This window comes from Mastigoproctus giganteus, chromosome 12 (assembly GCF_048544385.1).
Source record: "Mastigoproctus giganteus isolate SK-2022 chromosome 12, ASM4854438v1, whole genome shotgun sequence".
In the NCBI taxonomy this organism is placed as follows: Eukaryota; Metazoa; Arthropoda; class Arachnida; order Uropygi; family Thelyphonidae; genus Mastigoproctus; species Mastigoproctus giganteus.
Window position 1 is genome coordinate 147,670,085 of NC_143586.1, and position 21,697 is coordinate 147,691,781.

Sequence of the window (21,697 nt, forward strand, 5' to 3'; positions counted from 1 at the left end):
AAATTTCCCTGAAATAATTATTGATTTTTTTGACACAAATGATTGTTTTGTGGAAACATGACAAATTATTTGGCAGCATACTTATATTCCCTAATTTTCTTGAACAAATCGATCAGCGAAATAAGCTTTATACATCATGGTACCATGTTAAGGCTCAGCTGGACAGGTATTTCAAACAAACAGAGGGGTGAAGTGGAAGTGGTTATTTTTTATTTATTTTTTTATTTTATTTTTTTTTTTTTTGGCTGATGCTGCATAAGCTTGCTTTCTTGCATCAAATGCCTCTACTAATGCTAATGAAAAATATATTTCAATTAAAACTTCTGTGCAAACATATTGTAGTTTTTTTTTCTGCAGCTACTATTAATTAACAGATGATAAACTATATTAGATTTGAATTATCCTTTTATACTATTTTTTTGTCTGTATTTTTCACAGCTAATTCCCCCCCCCCCCCCATTTTTTTTAATATCAGGAATTTTTCCTTTTTTTTTCCCTTTTGAATTTGAACTTTTTTGCAACCAAATATTTAAAAAAACATAGTGATATAAAACTTTTAGCGTGCATGCATGCGTACGTGTATCTGAGTAATCACAATTCGGTTGATTAATTACAATTGTGAGTAATCACAATTCGGTTGAAGAAAAATACTTTTATACCTGAAGGAAATTAAGCCGAAGAACATAACTGAATGTTGAAAAAGTGCTCGCAGAATAAAGAATTCTAAACAGCTGAAGTCATTATCCAGGAAACTGACTTGCAGCACAAACAAACTGTACAGCCTATTAAAACATCTGTTATACTGGGTGTTTTACTTGCTTACTATTATCGTTCGGACTTCTCTGGACAACACATCTGTATAGCGGGACGTTTTCCTTCCTTGATCATTTGTTCTGTCATAACCCCAGTATACTCATGTGACTGTCTAGTGGTTTTTTTTATATTAGGACAATGGTCTCGGCCCCCGGTAATCCTACCCAGCGGAAGGGAATAGGAACTGCAGCTTTGACCAAGGCGTTGTGACAATACTCAAACTCTTTCCAATTTTAGGTAGAAATTTGAGTACCCGCGATATCAGTTCTATTCTAATCCTTTATCTACTGATCGTCGTGTGAATAGAGGATAGGTCTGAGGCATATGTTTAAACAAAACATAGTTTAATACAATCTATTATAGAAATGGTACATATTTAATAACTACCGCCCTAGTGGCAGTGACAAGCAAATCCTAAATCATTTGGTTACAATAATATAAATTGATTTTATGGAAGTATTTAAGAGTTCTTAGCATTATTGATACTTTGGAAATTAATGGGTTCTTCACATAGGTGTTCTTCGTGTGGATACTTCATCTCAGGCAAGAACTGGCATGTGACATAATAGTTATACAAACATGATGGGTGTCAATACTAATATACCGCACTATTTAGGATAGCACTCTTAAGATACATCATTTTACCTATCGTTAATTTTGTGAAACCGACAATCTAAGTGATGCGCTATTTAAGATAGCAGTATTAGGACATTTTACAATTTATCAATGCTAACATAATTAATTATATTATTGAGGAGTAAGGTTTATGTATAGCTGCAAGAGAATGTTATAACTTACCGAAGTAAAGTTGACTCCTTCGGCCGAGTGCGGGGCTTGCAGTTTGCGCTTCCATAATTCTGCGTCTCTCTTCGTTCTTCTCCTTTTTTACACTTTTTGCCAAACTTGCTCTCTGACCACCAAACTCTTCTGTACCACACTACTGTTCTTTCTACTACCACTGCCCTTCCTCTCCACGTACTCAAGTATATCCCCCTTATCGCGTGAACTTTCGTCTCCTCCCCGGAGCTTGGTCTAGGGTGGGGCACTTTTCTCACGCGGTCAACATCAGACACACTGACCAGTATTTGTCAGGGAGAGCGAAGCTCATATTTTTCTGGACTAGTGAGCTCAACGTGTCTGTAGCAGCTGCTTATCTAGAGTCATCGCCATAGTGACCAGGGGAATTGGTACTATACAAGGGTGATATCCAAACATGCGAAATTTCAACCCTACCGACTTTTGGACTCTTATCGCTATTGCGGATTGGTAGTCAAGTTTGTCCTGTGAGTTACTAGATATGTTTTCACTGGAATAACCAAAAACAACTCTTCAGCACAAGGGGCACATCAAGGAAGGGGGGGGATATGCAAAATGGAAAGTAAAATGTGTGCATTTTACACATCTCTTTATGCCTAAATAAACACTACATAAAGATCAATATCATAAGTTATGGCGACTCAAAAACCATTTGATAATTGCATCTAAAATTAAATTTTTTTTATTTTGGATGGTTTTATAGCAGATTGACTTGCAAAACATGCAAATATGTATATATCATTTTTATTTTAATAAATTTATTTTAACCAGTTAATCGGTCGTCGCAAGGAACTTTGATGATAAAGGCATTATAAGTCGTCATTGGGAGATTAGTGTGCCTATTATCTTGCAACCCCTGCTGTCTTCACACTCGCCGCTCAAAAAAAAAAAAAAAAAAAAGATAAATGTTTAGTTTGTTTTAGTGCGTTGCGGCGATTGTTGTGTTCCGTTGCACCGCAAAAAGACATTTTGTTTCGTTATTTATGTCAAGGACGTCAATTTTTTTTTTTATAGTAAAAAAAATTTTTTTTTTGTTTAGAAATCACGAAAATGATGGGTAAATGCAGAAGAGTCTGCTTTCAGTTAAACAAAAACTTGAAATTATTCAAACTTTTGAATAATTTCAAGTTTTCAAATTGCATCGGTTAAATCTGTAATGAACCATAATGTTGGTGACCAAACCATACGCAACATTGTAAAAAATATAGGAAAGCTATAGACTTAAAATCAACATCGCAAAAAATAAAGGGAAGCATCATATTGGACACGCGATAGTGCGTGGTAAGTTTTTTTTTTATTTTTTTTTTTTTTATAAATCGCCATATTTTTTGCTGAACATTTTTCGATACTATAAGTCTCCGACTTACGCAACTACGGATTTACATAAATTTTTTTTCACTCAATTTTTTATTTATTTTATTTATTTTTTTTTTTAGCATTGTAAAATTTAAAACAAACAAACAAAATAAATAAAATAAGCAATCAATAACGACGATCACGGCACACACAAATTGCACAAGTGAGATAAGGAGTAACAAGCAAAAAAATAGGAAAGAAGAAAAGATTCTTACAATTTACTTGTTTTTTTTTTTTTTTTTTTTATATGACAAGATTTCAGTGAAGGGGACACACATTTCACCATAATGTAGAAATCCACAGAATTCCAGCTATCGATATTTTTGTAAATGCAATAAGATCGGGTTTACCACCCGTTTATAATTAGATGCACGAACAGAAAAGCCCAATAACACGGAAAGTGCAAATTGTTTTTATTTTCTTTATGGTAGTGACTTCCAGAAATGTGCTTTAGCAAAATGTGAGCTTGCGCGGGGTGATAATAGTGAGTTTTCGCCTTAACCCTGTGAAATTCTTTACAGAAAATTTCATTTTGACCATTATCATGGTGCCGACTAAAAGAATAAGTGACAGCGGTACTAGTAAATCTACCAAGAAAAGGAAAGCGATAGATTTGGATCAGAAAATTAAACTAATAATAATGTATGAAAATGGTCAACCATTAACAAGTATCGCACTGAATTCAGATTTGTCAATAATAATATAGTAGCAATATGTTATTAGTCATTCCCAAGTTACGTAAAACTCGGCGAAGTATGAAGTCCTGGAACGTATGTCGGTGACTTCTGTATTTTTGGATTAACTGGGAAATCGATTAACCGGGATTTGTTTTTTACCATCTATCCCGGAAAATCGAGAATCTACTACCTATACAGGGTGTCTCAAAAATATTGGTACAAACGTCTAGGGGAGGTAGGTAGCATCTAAAGGAATGTGAATCGCATAGGAACCCATAACTGGAAACGTCACAGGAAAGTAGTAGCAGAGGCACAAGAAGCAGAAATGACACAAGACAGTAATTAGTGGCAAACATTTATGTGACATAATATTAACAATGGAGTACGAGATGGATGCATTTCATGATGTTACAACACATGCTCGAAGGTTCCACCATGAGACGCGATGCATGTGTGACACCAATGCAGCATGGATTAGCAGACACGGTCAAACACACCTGGAGTTTCTTTGACAGTAGCAGCAGTGCAGATGAGTTTCGCCACAAGATCCATTTCCGTCTCCACAGGTGATTCATACACGATAGATTTGAGGGCCCCCACAAAAAGAAATCAAGGCTCGATAAATCAGGTGACCGTGGGGGCCAGGCAACGGGTTCACCATGGCCAATCCATCGTTGCCCAAAACGCCTGTTCAAATGGTCACAAACACACCTTCCATAATGGGCAGGTGCCCCATCATGTTGAAACCAAATATTGTCTCTCACATTGGCTGGAACATTGTCAAGTTACTCTGGTAGAACTTGTTCAAGAAAGATCCGATATTTAGCGGAGTTCATGCGGGATGGTAACAGGTATGGGCCGACTAAGCGGTCACCGACCATACCTGCCCACACATTTATTGCGAAGCGATGTTGTGCCGCATGGGGGCGCACACCATGTGGGTTTTCTTGAGCCCATACATGAGCATTGTGCTGATTGAGACCTTTCTTGGAGAAACCACTGCGCAAAAGCCACATGTGCAGGATGATCTTGGGGGAGCAGTAACTGAACCCTTTGGAGAAAGGGGTGTAAGGAATCGTTGTGCCAGACACGCTGTACACTGCAACGAGACACTCCTAAGGCAGAGGCAAAGGCACATGTGCTGGTAGTAGGATAATTCTGGATGGCATTCAAAACTTTCTTCCATGGTGGGAGTTTGCGTTGAACGTGGTCTACCCGCACTGCTCGCGTTACCTCTAAATGACCCATAATTGCACAAATTTTGATGCACGCACGCAAACAAACGGTGGTCCGGTACTTGTCTGTCTGGGAAGAGTTCTCCATAAATTCGTTGAGTGGCTCGTCCATTGTCCTCTGCTAATCCATACACTAGGTGCATGTCTGCCAGCTCACAGTTCGTATATTAGTGCATGCTCTTCGTGTGGCGACTACTGCATTAATAAGTAAACCAGAAATTTTCCCTGTCGCGAACTGATGAACAGCGCCGTGTACCGACTTACGGTGACGTTTCCGGTTATGGGTTCCTATGCGATTCACATTCCTTTAAATGTTACGTATCTCCCCCTAAACGTTTGTACCAAGATTTTTGAGACATCCTATATATATATATATATCCAATATGTTAAATTAAATAAATTATCATATAAATTATTTAACTTTATTTAATATAATTCAATGATAGTATGTGTGTGTGTGTGTATATATATATATATATATATATATATATATATATATATATATATATATATATATAATCATCAAGAATAATACAATAGAAGTTATATGCTATAGGGGGAAGAAAATTAAGAATTAAATAAGATTAGATAAGACAGAATTATAATAACGTGAATTATGGATCAGGGACACTGCTATCGCAAAAGTACCCTATAGCCATAATGTATATATAAAATATTACTAGTATAAAATACATTAAGTAGATGTTTATGCATGGAAATGAACTAATGAAAATACGGTGTACCCTGGGAGCGATATAGTGCTACTCTGCAATGCTATCTCCACCTAGGTCGTCTCTTCAAAAATATTTGGTTTACTTTTCTATCATTACAATTATTTTTCCGATTCCTTTCTTCCCACCTTCGTTCACAACATATATCGCTCCCAGGGTACACCGTATTTTCATTAGTTCATTTCCATGCATAAACATCTACTTAATGTATTTTATACTAGTAATATTTTATATATATACAGGGTGATTCACTACCAGTGCGACAAACTTGCAGGAGGTGTAGGGGGCACAATGATGAATCGGAATCACATAGCATTGCAGGGTCCAAAATGCCTTCATCATGAGGTAGAGGATGTTGAACTGGAGGTTGCGTGAACAGCGATCCCCCTGGAAGTCGGCATTTGCGAACCGTTTCTGTTGAAGAAACTAAGTAGCAAAAGTCCTCCAGAGTGGATAATCCGCAGGCATCCAATTTATTTTTTATTTCGTATGATGTGATCAATACACGAAGGAACCAGTTTTTTCTTGCTTCCTTCGTGTATCGTGGCCGGGATATCCAACCAACCGGTTGGTTCGGCACCATCGTGATATCCAGCCCGAGGCGGGAATCGAACCCGCGACCTTTGGGTTGCCAGGCAGGCACTTTACCTACCCAGCTAGCCCGGTCGGCAGGCATCCAATGATTGGATGCATTGCAGATGGTATGAAATCATTTGGTTTGTTGACAATATCCTCCATAAAGTGGATTGGGAAATACCCAATCGTTGGCCTATAACTTGAGTACTCGTACTCGGATTGCCTTCTGCAAGACGTAGGACATTCTCATTGTCTGGTGTCCTCGTCGTTCACTCTCAATTCATGGTACCTCTCGTGAAACAACAAGTCTTTTGTAACCCTCTCATCATACGATTAAAATTGTATGATGAGGAGCACGCCTGTGTGGGAAACGTTCCTGGTACAAGCGCAGAGCGGCGCACCCATTACCGTCCGCAGCTCCATATGCGAGGTGCATGTCGGCCAGTTCAACGTTTGAATACTCGTCCATCCTATTGCCTCGGGAACCGGTTTGCAAATGCTGACTTCCAGCGGGATCGCTGTTCACGTGACCTCCTGTTCAACGTCCTCTACCGCATGATGAAGGCATTTCGGACCCTGCAATACTATGTGATTCCGATTCGTCTTTGTGCCCCCTACACCTCCTGCAAGTTTGTCGCACTGGTAGTGAATCACCCTGTATACACACACACACACACACACACATATATATATAAAAACAATGCTATCACAAACCAATTCATATACATATATAGGCGCCTCCATAGCCAGGTGGGAAGGAGCAGCAGTGCGTAGCACACGCTTCTTGATTAGACCGGGGTTCGAGCCTGTCACCACTAAATACGGAGGATGCAGAAAGGTCAGCAAAATGACCACCGCATATCCCCGGAGCAATATGGCCTTAGTTGCTAATGCTCCAAATAACAACCAACCAACCAGCACAATCTATTAGACAAAGCACCTGATTCAAAACAAATTTTTGGATTACCAATGGGTTTGAGCCTGAGTGGCTTAATGTCAGAGATCTATCTCTCAACGATTGAGCAGATACATTTGACACCTTTTCGTCCCCGTATCACATACTATGGGAGGTATTTAGACGATGTTCTAGTTATTACCGATAGTAGTACTATCCAAGACATTTTACATTCGTTCAATAATATTCATTCTAGACTCAAATTTACATTGGAAAGGGAAGATACGGATACTAAGTCATTAAACTTTCTAAATTTCACGCTTACCCGGGACTCGAACAAAATACAATTTAGCATCTATCGAAAACCCACAAACACCGGCATGCTTCTACATTATAATAGCTACCACCCGTTCACCTACAAAAGATCGATTATCTTTAATCAATTTCTAAATGCCTATAAATATTCAACGACGGATTCTGCTTTAGACTCAGAAATACAAATATTAACTAGCAGATTCTTGAACAGGGGTTATCCCATTAACACAATAAATCGAATTAGGGTACAAGCTAAGGATAAGATACAAAATACTGCACCAATCAACAATAGTAATATCAAAAAATACTTTATTTCTGTCCCATATGTTGAACAGTGGCACAAACAGCTTAACAGATTCTTTAAAGATACCGAATTTAAAATTATAGCTAGGCCTATACGGAAGTTACACACTATACTGAACAATCGCTCGGTTCTTTCGGCGTTCGCAACACAAATTAATGATCTAGTATACAACATTTCTTGCGGTGATTGCGACTCGTCTTATCAGGGTTCGACGCGGTTTTCTCTTAATATCCGTGTAAATCAACACGAAGCCTCAGTTCGTGCTTCTCGTTCAGCAGCGTCAGAATTAGCCTTTCATGCCATTAACGAAAAACATACTTTTTTATTTAACGAGGCCAAAATACTTAACGTTCAACGTAATTATACGCGACTATTAATTGCAGAAACCGTTGAAATTAAATTACACGAGAATTCTGTTAATGTTCGGCGGCCATATTTGATCTCCGATGCGTGGACCTTTACGCGCATGCGCGAAGACACAATCACTACAGTATTTAAGTTGCAGGTTTAGCCGGATTCGGTAATTTTCATTCCTGTGATCACGACAGTCGGTCGAAAAGCATTGTCAGCTTCAGGAAGGAAAATCGTTTTGAATATTTTCGTTAGATTCTTTTAATTGCGTTAATTTGAATTTTAATTGTTTTGAATTGATTTTGAATTGTGTTAAATTGATTATTTAATTATTTATATTTTACTTTAATTATTTATATTTTACTTTAATGTACCGGTAAGTTGTCGATTTTTTCGTTTTTTCCGTTTTAATTTCTGGAGGGTATCATACGGAAGTGTTCCACGTACTATATTGAGGTAAACTCCTCTTATTAATTTACTTATATTATTATCAACGTAGAACATATTGAGTATTTCAGCTCTGATTCATACTATCAAATTAATTAGTTTATCTTATATAAAATTTAACTTTTAATCAGCTGACAAAAAGGTATGCACAGCTCTTAAAAATATTCTTTTTATATGAAAATCTATATCCCTTCATAATGCAAAATAAAATATAATGCAGAATCAACACATTCTTCTACACAAAGGAGGAGTGCAAATCTCTCTTTTATACAAAGAGTAATCCCAGCAACTGTAGATCTGTAACTGTGATTTCTTTCGCATGTAGTGCAATGGAGGGTCAGATCAGTAGTAATTGTAATAAATAGCAACCTAATTTTTTAAGTGAAAATTTTGCTCAATCAACCTGGTAAAGTATTAAAATGTAATTGCAAAAAAAATGGATATAGGGAATAATTTTGATATAATTGTATTTTAGGAAGGTTTTTGACATAATTCCACACTGTTTGTTTTCTACATTAGTTATAGAAGTGTGGCATTTCATGTAGGATGCTACCGTGTTGAAGAAATTATTTGACATGTAGAAGACAGAAGTGATTATTACTGGACATCGCTAAGGATGAACCAGTGTTATGAAGGCTTTCGGGTTATATGTTATAGAGCCCTTGTTTGTAATTTTCTTTAATGATAATGTACATTTGATATCCCTAATGTTTGTTTCAAAAATATTCTTCCATTTATAGCAGCTAAGGCAACCACTTAGAAGTTGAAAATGGTAATGGAGCTGATGTTCAAATTTTGCTTACAAGTCAATTGGGTTGAATTTTGTGGGAAGTCTGCTTGTTCCGTAACTGCCAGATCCTCTGTTTGCACAGTATTTCTGTTACTAACTAGTAGGATGGTTTCACACTAGTGGGACTTAGTAACCCTAGTTATCTCCTATGTGCCCTTGGAAATACTATGCTTAGTATTTAGGCTTCTAGTACACTTTAGGTAATGATTCAAGTGTCAACCAACATAAACAGAGGTGGGATGTGAATATCCTGCACCTCATCATTGGGAAATCTAAATCAGGGGTGGCCAACAAGTCAATCACGATCTACCAGCCTATTGCGGCTTTAATTTCGGTTGATCTCGACGAATTTTAAATATATATAAAAAATATATTAGTCAAAATATAAATGTCATTATTATTATGTGCCCCACTACATACACTTATTACAAATCCGTTGAACCACCTGACTACTCTTGTTGCCGTGCAGTCAGCTAGGGCCTCTTGTGAAAATTCATGCAGTTACGTTGTGGAGAGCATAACGTTGAATTCTTATTTAGCTTACTTAATATTAATAACTGGGCAGTACTAATACTTTAAATTAATAACCTTTGATTTAAAATGAATACTATGAAAAAGAGTAAAACGTATCATTTTCATGAAGAGTGGGAACTAGAATACTTTTTTGTAATGATAAAAGAAAAATGTTATTGTTTCATTTGCAATGCTTCCATGGCTATACCCAAAATAGGAAATTTAGAAAGGCACTTCAACACTCCGTGGTAAATACTAATCGAATTTTCCCCCTAATAGTGACCTTAGAAAAAAATAAATTAAAAGAACTTAAATTCAGATTTGCACAAGAGTTCCTTCATGACACCTAATTTACAACCTACAGCAGTAACTGCAGCATCATCTTGCAAAAAAATGCAAACCATTTTCTGATGGTCAGTTCATCAAAGATGCATTTTTAAGAATAACAGATTCTCTTTTCGAAAATGTTAATAAAATGAAATTAAAAGTGCTCTTCAAGATCTGCAATTATCTCGAAATACTGTGATGCAATGCATCAAAAAAATTAGTAAAAATGTGAGCGAATAATTGCATGCTCATATTGCTAATTGTCTCCTTTTCTTTACAACTGGCTGAATCTACAGATGTCAGTGATACAGCTCAATTGTTTGTTTTTCTTTGTATGGTTTTCGATGATTCTGCCACTAGAGAAGAAGTGCTGGGTATGGTTTCATTAAAAGAAAGAACTAGAGGTCTTGATATATTTAACGCATTCAAAAATTTTATTGAAAAAAAAAAAATAATAATAATAAATTACCCCCATTTAAGCTCGTATCAATAACAACAAATGGAGATAAAACAATGGCGGGTCATCGTAACGGATTCATCACATTGTGCCAAGATGATGAATTCCCAGATTTTTTGAGTTACCACTGTATCATCCACCAACAAGTGTTAGCCAGCAAAAGATTAAATACTTAGTGTTATGGACATAGATTTCAAAATCGTGAATTCCACGAGAGGACAATCTCGCCAACTGGGCTAGCTGGGTGGGTTTTTTTTTTTTTTTATAAAAACCCCAAACACGAAAGGTATCAAAACCTATAGTACTTAGTACCATGCATGGGTTGAAGGAGAAGTATGGGGCAAGGAGATGCCGGAAACTTTGCTCTAGAGACTAAACATGGGTTTCACCACTTCAAGCCTCCAATAAGCAAAGTGGTGGTATTTCACCGGTTGATGAAAGTCATCTACCACGTGCCTGCCTGGCAACCCAAAGGTCGCAGGTTCGAATCCCACCTCGGGCTTGGATCAAAGTACTACAAAAACCTTGGGAGGTGCATTATGGCCACAGAAGCCGATGTGCCAACAACTACAAAAAAAAAAAAAAAAAGACAATCTCATCAAAGGAGACTTCAGAATGCACCTCGATGAAAATGAACCAGATCTGATATTACCTACAGATGCGAGGTGGATGAGTGGGAGTAAGTTTCTACAGAGATTATGTAATTTGCTGAATGAAATTAAAAAAAAAAATTGTTGATCAAAGAGGAGGAGATGATTATCAGCAGCTACAAGATATGGAGTGGTTGTGTGATCTGGGTTTTTTAGCAGATTTTACCAGTAAATTAAGTGATCTGAATTTGGAATTAGCGACATGATTAGTAGTATTTCTGCATATAAATATAAATTTTTGGCAATGGCTAAGGATCACAAATAAAAAAAATAAAAAAATTCGATAATTTTGCAAATATGCAATGTCATTATCAGCAGCTACATTGTTCAATATATTTCTTATCCATTTAATGTCGAAACAAATTGTAGAAAAAATCGTTGAGATTTTTTACATGGAGAAAATATTACTTGAAAATGAAATTATTACATTGCGAAACGATATCTTCCTAAAAGCCAGATAATCAGAAAAAGACCTTTGGAAATATGTTTGCCAAGAAAAGTATTCAAATGTAAAAAATGCAGTAAATTTTTAAAAAATCTGTTTTGGTTCCACATATCTATGTGAATCGGCCTTTTCGTATTTGAAACAAACAAAGACGAAGACTTGCTCTACTCTTACGAACTTGCATACAGAAGATTCTTTACGGTTGACCTCATCACAGTATATCCCCAATTTTGAAAGCTTGGCAGATGACATGAAGACACAAACTTCACATAAATTTAAATACATATGAAATTTAAAATAAGAATTCTGAATTGTATTTAATTTTAAAATTTATAAACAACCTTTTTTCAATATGTGTTGATTAACTTTTTTCACCATGTGCAATGAAATTCTTCAGATGGTAGATCGCAGCACATTTTGAAGAAAAAAGTTGATCGCATCACAAATTCAGTTGGTCACCCCTGTTCTAAATGAATGATGGCTTTTATTTATATGTAAAATTGAATGATTGCTGTCATCGAAGTGATGTGGGTTGGTAGCTGCTGTTCTCTTTTTATGGGCTTCGTTAATTTGTGTGTTGTTGAAATCCACATAGCTCAGTTTTTCACTGGATATTTGGAATTTGCATCTCATTATTACATATAATATTGTTTACCTTCTAATTTAGTATTATAATTAAAATATTGATGAGAAACAATGTGTATTACTTTAATTTTGTTTAAGTGAAAAGTTTCTTTGGTATTAGTGCCATATTTATTTATTTATTTAAAATTTTTATTTTCTTGTTTCAGGATTCCTCTACATCGTTTTAACTCTGTGAGAAAAACATTACACAATGTTGGAACTGATTTAATTGTTGCAGCTCCAAAAAATCATCTTGTTGGTGCAGGCCCATTCCCTGAGCCACTCTCTAATTATTTAGATGTAAGTGACATTTGCTTTTAATGATTTTTTTTGTATAACTTTATTAATTTTTTTATATTGCCATTCACTTCTATGTGGATGCATATGTTTTTGTTAATCTGTTTATCTAGTCGTATAATTAGTGCTATTCCTTGGTCAAAGCACATACTAGCCAAATCAAGTCAGTTCAAGTTTTCAGTTTAATAATTTTGTAGAAGTATTTAAATAATATTCGAATTTATTAGACTAAAAAAATAATAATAATTAGGATAAAATAAATAATGAATTCGTTAATTGGATTCAGTCCAGTTAATTGTAGTTTTTGTAATAAATATGGAATATTGTTATAAAATATTTTAAAATCACTACCCTGCCTTACAATTCATGATAAGTAGATGTGTGTACATGACTTTACAAATATTGTTATATGTACACTATTACTTCTACTAGGGCGCCTCCGTAGCCAGGTGGGAAGGAGCAACAGTGCGTAGCACACGCTTCTTGATTAGACCGGGGTTCGAGCCCTTCACCACCAAATACGGAGGATGCGGAAAGGTCATTCAGGGAATGACCACCGCATATCCCGGAGCAATATGGCCTTAGTTGCTAATGCTCCTAAAAACCAAATAACAACAACAACAACAACTTCTACTAGTCACTGGCTAAGATACCTCTGAGATTTTATACTATATGTTGTACTAGGAAAAGTATAACGTATAGTATAACTTTTAGATTTTTTACTAGGAAAAGAGTAAGCAGTGGTAAACTTAGTTTAAAAGCAATAAATAAGAATATTAAATTAGACTAAGAATGTTGAAATGCTTGAACGTGGAGAATAATTATCATGGCTTCCTGTAAAGTGTTTCTAGATTTTAAATTGTCAGTTCTGATTTAAGTAAAATGTGAAATATTTTATGCAGAGTGAGTCGGGATTATGTGTAAATACTTCAAATACAGGCAGTACTTGCTTTACGGGTTTACAAGTATTTTTTTTTAAATTTTTTTTCCAAGTATCAACAAAATCAAAAATATGAACATTAATTGCAAAAAATGAATGCTAAACATTCATAAATACCACATTTCAAACCACGCGCTTAGATATACAATACAGTGTACCCAGCTTTATGATATTAATCCATTCCAGAGACACCATCATATCATGAAAAATATCGTGATGTGAACCCAATAACACTGTTTATTGGTAATTCGTTCCACGACCTCGGAAGTTAATTTTCGTTATATAACTCTCTAAAAGGTCATTTTTATAGTGCAAATTTTATTATTTACCAATTCAAATCACTAAAATGCACTACACTTTTTTATCGTTATCATATGTTCTGTTATAAGAACCAATTTTGAATGCCTTTGTGACATTTTTCTAAAGCACATTTCTGGAGGTCACGACCATAAAACAAAAACAATTTGGGCTTTTCTGTTACTGTAAGCAATTATAAACCGTTAGTAAACTCAATGTTATTGCATTTGCAAAAATACTGATAGCTGGAATTGTGTGGTTTTTTGCGTTATTATGGTGAAATGTGTTTCCCCTTTACTGAAATCTTCAATCATATAAAAAACAAATTTTCAGAATCTTCTCTTCATTCCCTTTTTTTTTTTTTTTTTTAAGCTTCATAAACTTATTCCTCTGCAAATTGTGTTAGTTACAATTTGTGCATTCCATAAAAAATATGCTTATGCATCCATTGAAATTTAAAAAGAAAATAGAAGATTATCTTGAAAACAAAGCCTCTTGAAGCATTTCTGAAGAAGACGACTCCTTGTGCAACAAACCAATGAGTGCCAAGCCAATAATAAGTGATCAACGAGTGTGCATTTACTAGATGATGAAGAATAAACATTCTTTAAAATTTTGTAAGTCATAAATAATTTCTTTATTATTATAATTTGCTTGATTTTACAGGCTACGTTTTAATTTCTTTGGATAAATCAATCATTGTTGAAAACAAACCCCTATTTTTAACATTGTCTATGGGATTTAATTCCAGCTTTAAGAGTTTCGCTTTACGAGCACACGCTAGGAGCGAATTAACTTGTAAAGTCGAGAACTACCTGTAGTCATATTTTATTAGACAGAATGACCAGTTTGAATAAAAGAGTTGTTAATTTTAATGAACAACTTTTAACAAATTTTGAACAAATTTAACATGCCTAACTGAAATTGGCCTCGGGTCTCCGAGGCCAATTTGAGTTAGGCATGTTAAATTATTCAAAACCCAAATTATAATATATATTCATCACCAAAACTTGTAAAAGAAATTATTGTTGTAAAAAAAAAAAAATTCACACAACCATTCCCTCTAAATGTTTTTGTCCAGTTCCTCCTTAAATTTATTTAACCTATTAACTTCCACAACAAAAGATGGAAGTTTGTTCCAACAATTAACCACCCACTGGCTAAAGGCAAATTTCCGCACATCTATTCTACAGCTGTCTTTCCTCAATTTGAATTTATGCCCCCTTAGGTTTGTAATCTGAACAAGTGGAAGAATCCCATCAGGATTAAGCGTGCTCAAACCATTTAAGGTCTTACACTTCAATCAGATCACCTTGCAGGCGGCTAGTCTCCAGCTGCTGCAATTTGCAGAACTTAAGTCTTTCTTGGTAAGAGTACCCCTTAGTTCCCCTCGCCAATCTTGCTGCCCTTCTCTGTACATGCTCAAGCAAATCTACATCCTTCCTAAAATGAGGCCTCCAGACCTGTACACAGTACTCGAGGCGTGACCTGACTATTGCCTTATACAGAGGGACAATCACCTCCTTTTCCCTTCTAGCAAAATTCCTATATATCATTGACAAAACCCCATGATCTGCTCTGGCAGCCTGTCTGCATTGCTCAGAAAACTTCATATCTGACTGCACAATTACTCCCAGGTCTTTCATTTTCGTCCACCTTAAGTGTAGTACCACACAGTTGGTACGTTCCTCTGGGGTTACTTCTACCCATATGCAGTACTTTGCATTTGTCAATGTTAACTTCAGTTGCAACTTCTCAGCCCATCTTCCCAAATTTTCTAGATCCTGTTGCAGTAGCACACTACCATTACTGTCATTAACAACCCTGCCAACCTTTGTATCATCTGCAAACTTCAACCCTAAGCCCGATATACCTTCATCAATATCATTGATAAATATACAAAACAGTGGACCTTCATGGATTAATAACATTAGTCCATGAAGCGCAACACCCATTGATTACCACCCTCTGTCTTTAGCATATGTAATAGGAAATTCTTTGCTCCAACCAACTAAGAGTTAACTCAATTAACTGAGATGTGTTGTAACTTGTAGAATTCGCTGTATATAAGTCGTCGCTGTGTGTAAATCCGCAGTAGTTACACACGTTGTCGTGTACGTTTTGTTTAGTACTTTGTTAAATTTTTTTTTTTTTTTTTTTTATATATATACAAAAAAAAAAAAAAAAAACCTAAAATATGAATAAGAAGAGACCACTGACTGAAGAAGAGTTTGAGCTCTATGCTAATATGAGTGATTCGGAATTTGAAGAGCTTTTTGACGAGCCCGTACTGTGCTGGTGCCAACAGTGACGATTATGAACCTTCTGACAATTCAAGTAAGGATAGTGAAGATGAAGCGAGCTCCCAGCCTGAAGATAATCTTAATTCTCCGCAGGCAAGTATGTCAAATAATGACAATTTGTGGAATGAAATAGCGCAAGATCCTCCACAATTTATTTTTGAAGAGGATGTTTGTTTGAAAATGGACACAACAGAATTTAGTTTACAAATATTGGTAGACTTCTCACTATTTCTAATAAACATGTTGTTGAAATGGTCAAGGTACGCAACCGGAATGGAAAAATTTTGATAAAACCAAACAATTCGAGATTACAATAGCAAAATGTCCGGCATAGATCAATCTGATCAAATTCTCTCGTATTATTCAGCACTAAGAAAAAAACATCAATGGCCAAAAAAAATTGCATTACATATTATAGAAATAAATAAATAAATATATATATATATAAATATAATGTATAAAAATATAATGTACAAAAATGTATAAATTTTATTATATAGTTATAAAATAGTATTGATAATTTGCCTATTGCTACAATTTTTCATCAATAAGTGTTATGACAATTTCTTTAGCAATATGCAACAAGTTGCAAAATCCTAAATGTATAGGCCACGGGAAATTAAGATAACCGAGAATAGGCTAGCTTAAAGACCAGTAATGTATTAACTATAATATCTATAGGTAAAAAACACCGGCACGGATAATGTTTAATTAGCCATCATGGCGTAAAGCAATGACATTAATGATGAACAAAGACGAATTAAACCACAATAGAATGATAATACAAAAGAATAATAATAGGTACTCTGTTCGTACCCATGCATTGCTAAAACAGCTACTGGGACAACAGAAAAAGCTAGAAAGAAATTAAATAAAACTACTATAATAGAATATTAAAAATAAAATGCGAATTGAACCATCATAATACAAAAGAATAATTATATATATATATATATATATATATATATATATATATATATATATATTGTGTGTGTGTGTGTGTGTGTGTGTGTGTGTGTGTGTGTGTTTTTTATATATATATATATATATATATATATATATATATAATGTATATGGAAAAGGTATATATATATAATGTATATGTAACTTGTTGGAAAAGGATGCATACATCCTTTTCCAACAAGTTACAGGTTCCACCATAAAATGTCTGAAATTCAGAGAAACATTCATTGAATCTTTGATTGGAGAAAAAATTCTAAATGTTCCAATGAAGATTAGGTCTGAATGTGAAATTCATTATTTAGAGGCTATACCACCAACTGAAAACTCCGTGGTTGATTTTTCATTCTTATCCCAGAAGTCTATTATCCATCAGTTGCACGTATTTGCTATAAATATACTCGTAGCTGTGTCTGAAAGGCAAGTCATACCAGTCCGAGTTAACTGATATGCGGCATCCTGGGTCAGATCACCAAATAAGAGTTAACTCGTATTAATAAGTTTTCATTATAATGTTAATAAGTTTTCGCTATATTGGAGAATAATCAAGAAAGAAGGTGTGTATTATAAAATGGTACTGGAAGTGTGAAATCCATTAAAGAAGTTTAGCATGTGTGGGAAACATGTTTACTGGGCTAGTGACAAACCTCACATCTCTAGAAATATAGTAACCTGCTATGGATCAGTGTGGAGAACTCTGTTGTCATCAGATAACCTTATCCATAGCTTACGGCATCAGCATTACTGATGGGGGTATGATGCCAATTTGTTGACAAGGGGTTTGCTTGAAGAATTTCAGCTAAGAGTTACCTCCAGTTAAAATAGTCTTAAATTTTATCAAACTATTTTTTTTTTTTAAATAAGGGGCTGAGATAAAACTCAAAAATTTAACCAGTGGCTAAAGTGAGTTTTGGCAGTACAGTAAACCCCTACTATTCGCGTATTCGTGGTTGCTGATTTAATATAAAATGAAACCTAAAAAAAAATGTGAATTTTAAAGCGCCGTGAACATTTTACGCCATAAAAAAACATGGGCGTGGCTAAAATTATCTTTCCCGGTCAAAACAGCGCTCAGTGGGTGGGGAGAGAGGGGTGAAAAAATAGCGAGCGTGGATGTTTCTTGCAAATCCTTGTTCAGTATGTGTTATGCGCTTGTCATGGAAGGTTTTGTCGTTTGCTTTTAATTTATATGCTTATGAATTGAATGAATTTATCAATTTATAAATTGATATGCTTACAAAAGTGATAAATCTACCGTTTTTGCAGTGTAAAATAGACTTTTTTCGAGTGTGTTAACGGAAGAAAGTGACTTTATTGTGGACAAGTTCTTTCTAACCCGTACAAAAATATGGCTACGAATAACAAGGGAAATGTGAAAAGATCAAAGAAGGTGATGACATTAGCGAATAAAATTGAGTTATTAGACAAAATTTCTAATGGTGAAAGTGTCTCCTCAGTGGCAAAACATTATAAAATCAATGAGTCAACGGTATGATCAATCAAAAAATCGGAAGAAAAAATCCGCCGTAGTGTCCGTGAAAAAGCGCTAATTGCTTCAAAAATTTGCTCTGTAACTTGTGACATTAAATTAGAAAAAATGGAAAAGGCTTTAAATCTGTGGATAGAAGACCGAACTCAAAATAAAATTCCGTTAAGTTCACTCATCATTCGTGAAAAGGCAAAACTCCTTTATCAACACTTTAGCGAAACTGGCGGGATAAGTTTTTTTAGCTAGCAAAAACGCTGGTTTGAAAGATTTGTTTGAAATTTCTAATAAATATTACATTTAATATTAAATTGTTTCTTATTTTCATTTCGATGCCATATGCTTGCATTTCACCATGTACTGTCTATGTACATAGTCATATTATGAAGGTACGTATAGTACATACATAGACAAAATTTTAGACTAGTTTTTCTTATATATTTCATACTTTAGAACGGAAGCCCTTTATTACCATGGGGGCCATAACTCGGTATTCGCGGCATTTCTCAGGTACGTAACCCCCCCCCCCCCGCGAATAGCAGGGGTTTACTGTACTTTTCTTTATGTATTTGTGAATAAAATATTTTTTATTCCTGTTAAATTTTGGGCGGTGTAAAGCAAAGATCTTTAAAATGCAGTTATTGCATTTTGTGTGACAACATGTGTAATATACCCACTGCAGCATATTATATGCATTAATTATACTGTCATTCTAACTTTAATCTTCACATAAACAGATATGTGCCATTGATTAAAGCTCTGTGGCCATTTTCCCAAGTACTACTATTGTTCAGCAACTGACCAATATTCAAGTATCACTATTGTTTAGCAACTGACTAGTAAACAAATAATGCATCAATTTATTTGATTCATTATTTGTTTATGCCAGGAATATAGTTAGTGAACAGAGTATAACTATCATTAATTTCGAAGAAAAGTCTGGGAACATCATGTGGATAGTCCAAGAGCAATTCTGGAGCATTCTAGCCAAACCTTGGATCCCTTGAAGTCTTTTGGTTTTCAGTTTCTAAAAGTTGGATGGTATATCTACTAAAGAAGAATGATGGATTTATTTAAATCATCAAATGTGTAAATTTTGAAATTTTAAGCATCCTTAGTTGTGATTAGTATCTTTCTATTAACTGCTATTACATAGAAACTGACTCACTGGATATAATCAGGATATTATTATTATCATCAGTAGTGGCAAATGATGCAAAGAATCAAGCTTATACAGCATCAGCCAAAAAAATAAAAGAAAATAAAATACCCTCATTTGCCCACCTCCTCTAATAATTTGTCTAATCTTTCCATAAATTTATTCAAACTACCTATCCTTACAACAGTTACAGATAGTAGGAACTGTTACAACATTCCTTTAGAGATACTGGAGATTACTACCTGACTGAAATCTGTTTAAAGCATATGCAAGGAGACCATTCAGGTTTCCTTGCAGTGCCTAGTTTCCAGATGCTGAAGTTTACAGAACTCAGTTCATTGTAAGATCCCATTTTGCTCCTGACTAATCTTGTTTTTCTTTGCACTTGTTCCACATCCTTCCTAAAATGAAGCTTCCAGACCTGTATGCAGTACTCAAGATGTGACCCAACCATTGTCTTGGACGCTGCGATTAACTTCCTTGTCCCTTTGGGAAAAATTCCTGTATATCATTGAGAGAATGCCACGAACTGCCTTAGTATCCTGTCTGCACTACTTAGAGAACTCTGTGTTATACTGTGCAGTTTTCCCTAGGTCTTTTTCATACTCTATTACTTCCAGTGTGGTGCCACCAAACTGGTATGTTATTCTGAGATTGATTCCACCCAATTGCAGTACTTTTCATTTATCAGTGTTAAACCTCAATTTCCACTTCTCATCCCATTCACCTAATTTCTCTGTGTCTTGTTGCAATAGTATACCGTGATACCTATTATTAACCACTTGCCAAGCTTTTTCATTAGCAAATTTAGACATTAAACTTGATCCCAGCACTTGAAATCCAAGGGACTCTACTATTAATATTAGGCGCCTCCGTAGCCAGGTGGGAAGGAGCAGCAGTGCGTAGCACACACTTCTTGATTAGACCGGGGTTCGAGCCCATCACCACCAAATACGGAGGATGCGGAAAGGTCAGGGAATGACCACTGCATATCCCGGAGCAATATGGCCTTAGTTGCTAATGCTCCTAAAAACCAAAATAACAACATAACTTGGTGATAATGTACTATTAATATTAGTCCAAGAAAAGCAGCACACATTGATAACCACCCTCTGTCTTCTGCTACCCAACCATCTCTTTATCCACAACTCTAGCTTGTGCTTAATGCCATACTGTTTCATTTATTCAGCAGCCTTTCATGTGGAACAGCATTAAAAGCTTTACTGAAATTTAGACATACGATGGTGTTCTCCCCAGGACTTTTCGAATGGGTGCACTGCCCGGTGAATTTAACTGATCGCCTGGCTAAAAATTTAAGCGATTCTCGCGGTACCATATGATACTGATCTCAATCAGTATTAATTTGAACGTACTACGTAATCGAGGTCAATGCAACAGGAGCATATAATGTTAAATTATGCAGTTAATTTTTGCTCTGGATCGCTTAAGTCACATTTATAAACAACAGAAAATTTTATAATATTGCAAAGTATTGCACTTTTCCACCCCTCTGGAAAAATTTTCTGGGGAGAACACTGTGATGTCAATTATGATACATCTTTCCCTAAAGTGAGACCTCCTCCTCCTCCAATGAGGAACTACAAGAAATGAGCTACTTTCTATTTCTGTTTTGAACTACATTTTTTTAAATGTTCTATTGTAGTTTATAAATTCATGGTTCACATAATTATATAAATATGAATTTTGTAGATACAGAAACCTGTTTGTATAATACTTTAAACATGATGCAGTAGCGGTAGGCATCCCTTTGGGAGTAACAGTGGTTTTGAGGGGTGCGCAGTAATATTAAGGTTCTCACTAAAATCTTTTGGTTCTTTTATATTCATATTAATAGTATTTCATATAGTAATTAAAAATAAACACTTAGTGTATTTATTTTAAAATACACTGTGTGCAGACACCTATGATATCT

General features: G+C 35.2%; 1 protein-coding gene across 1 annotated transcript in view; it reads left to right on the forward strand.

The window, feature by feature from the left end:
- The window catches only part of LOC150077500 (lysosomal aspartic protease-like), a 137,783-nt gene that overhangs the window by 18,481 nt on the left and 97,605 nt on the right, over window positions 1-21,697 (forward strand). Inside the window, exon 2 of the mRNA XM_090386387.1 lies at window positions 12,490-12,622. Within this exon, the coding sequence (XP_090242513.1) occupies window positions 12,490-12,622 (133 nt within the window). The remainder of the gene's footprint in view (window positions 1-12,489; window positions 12,623-21,697) is intronic.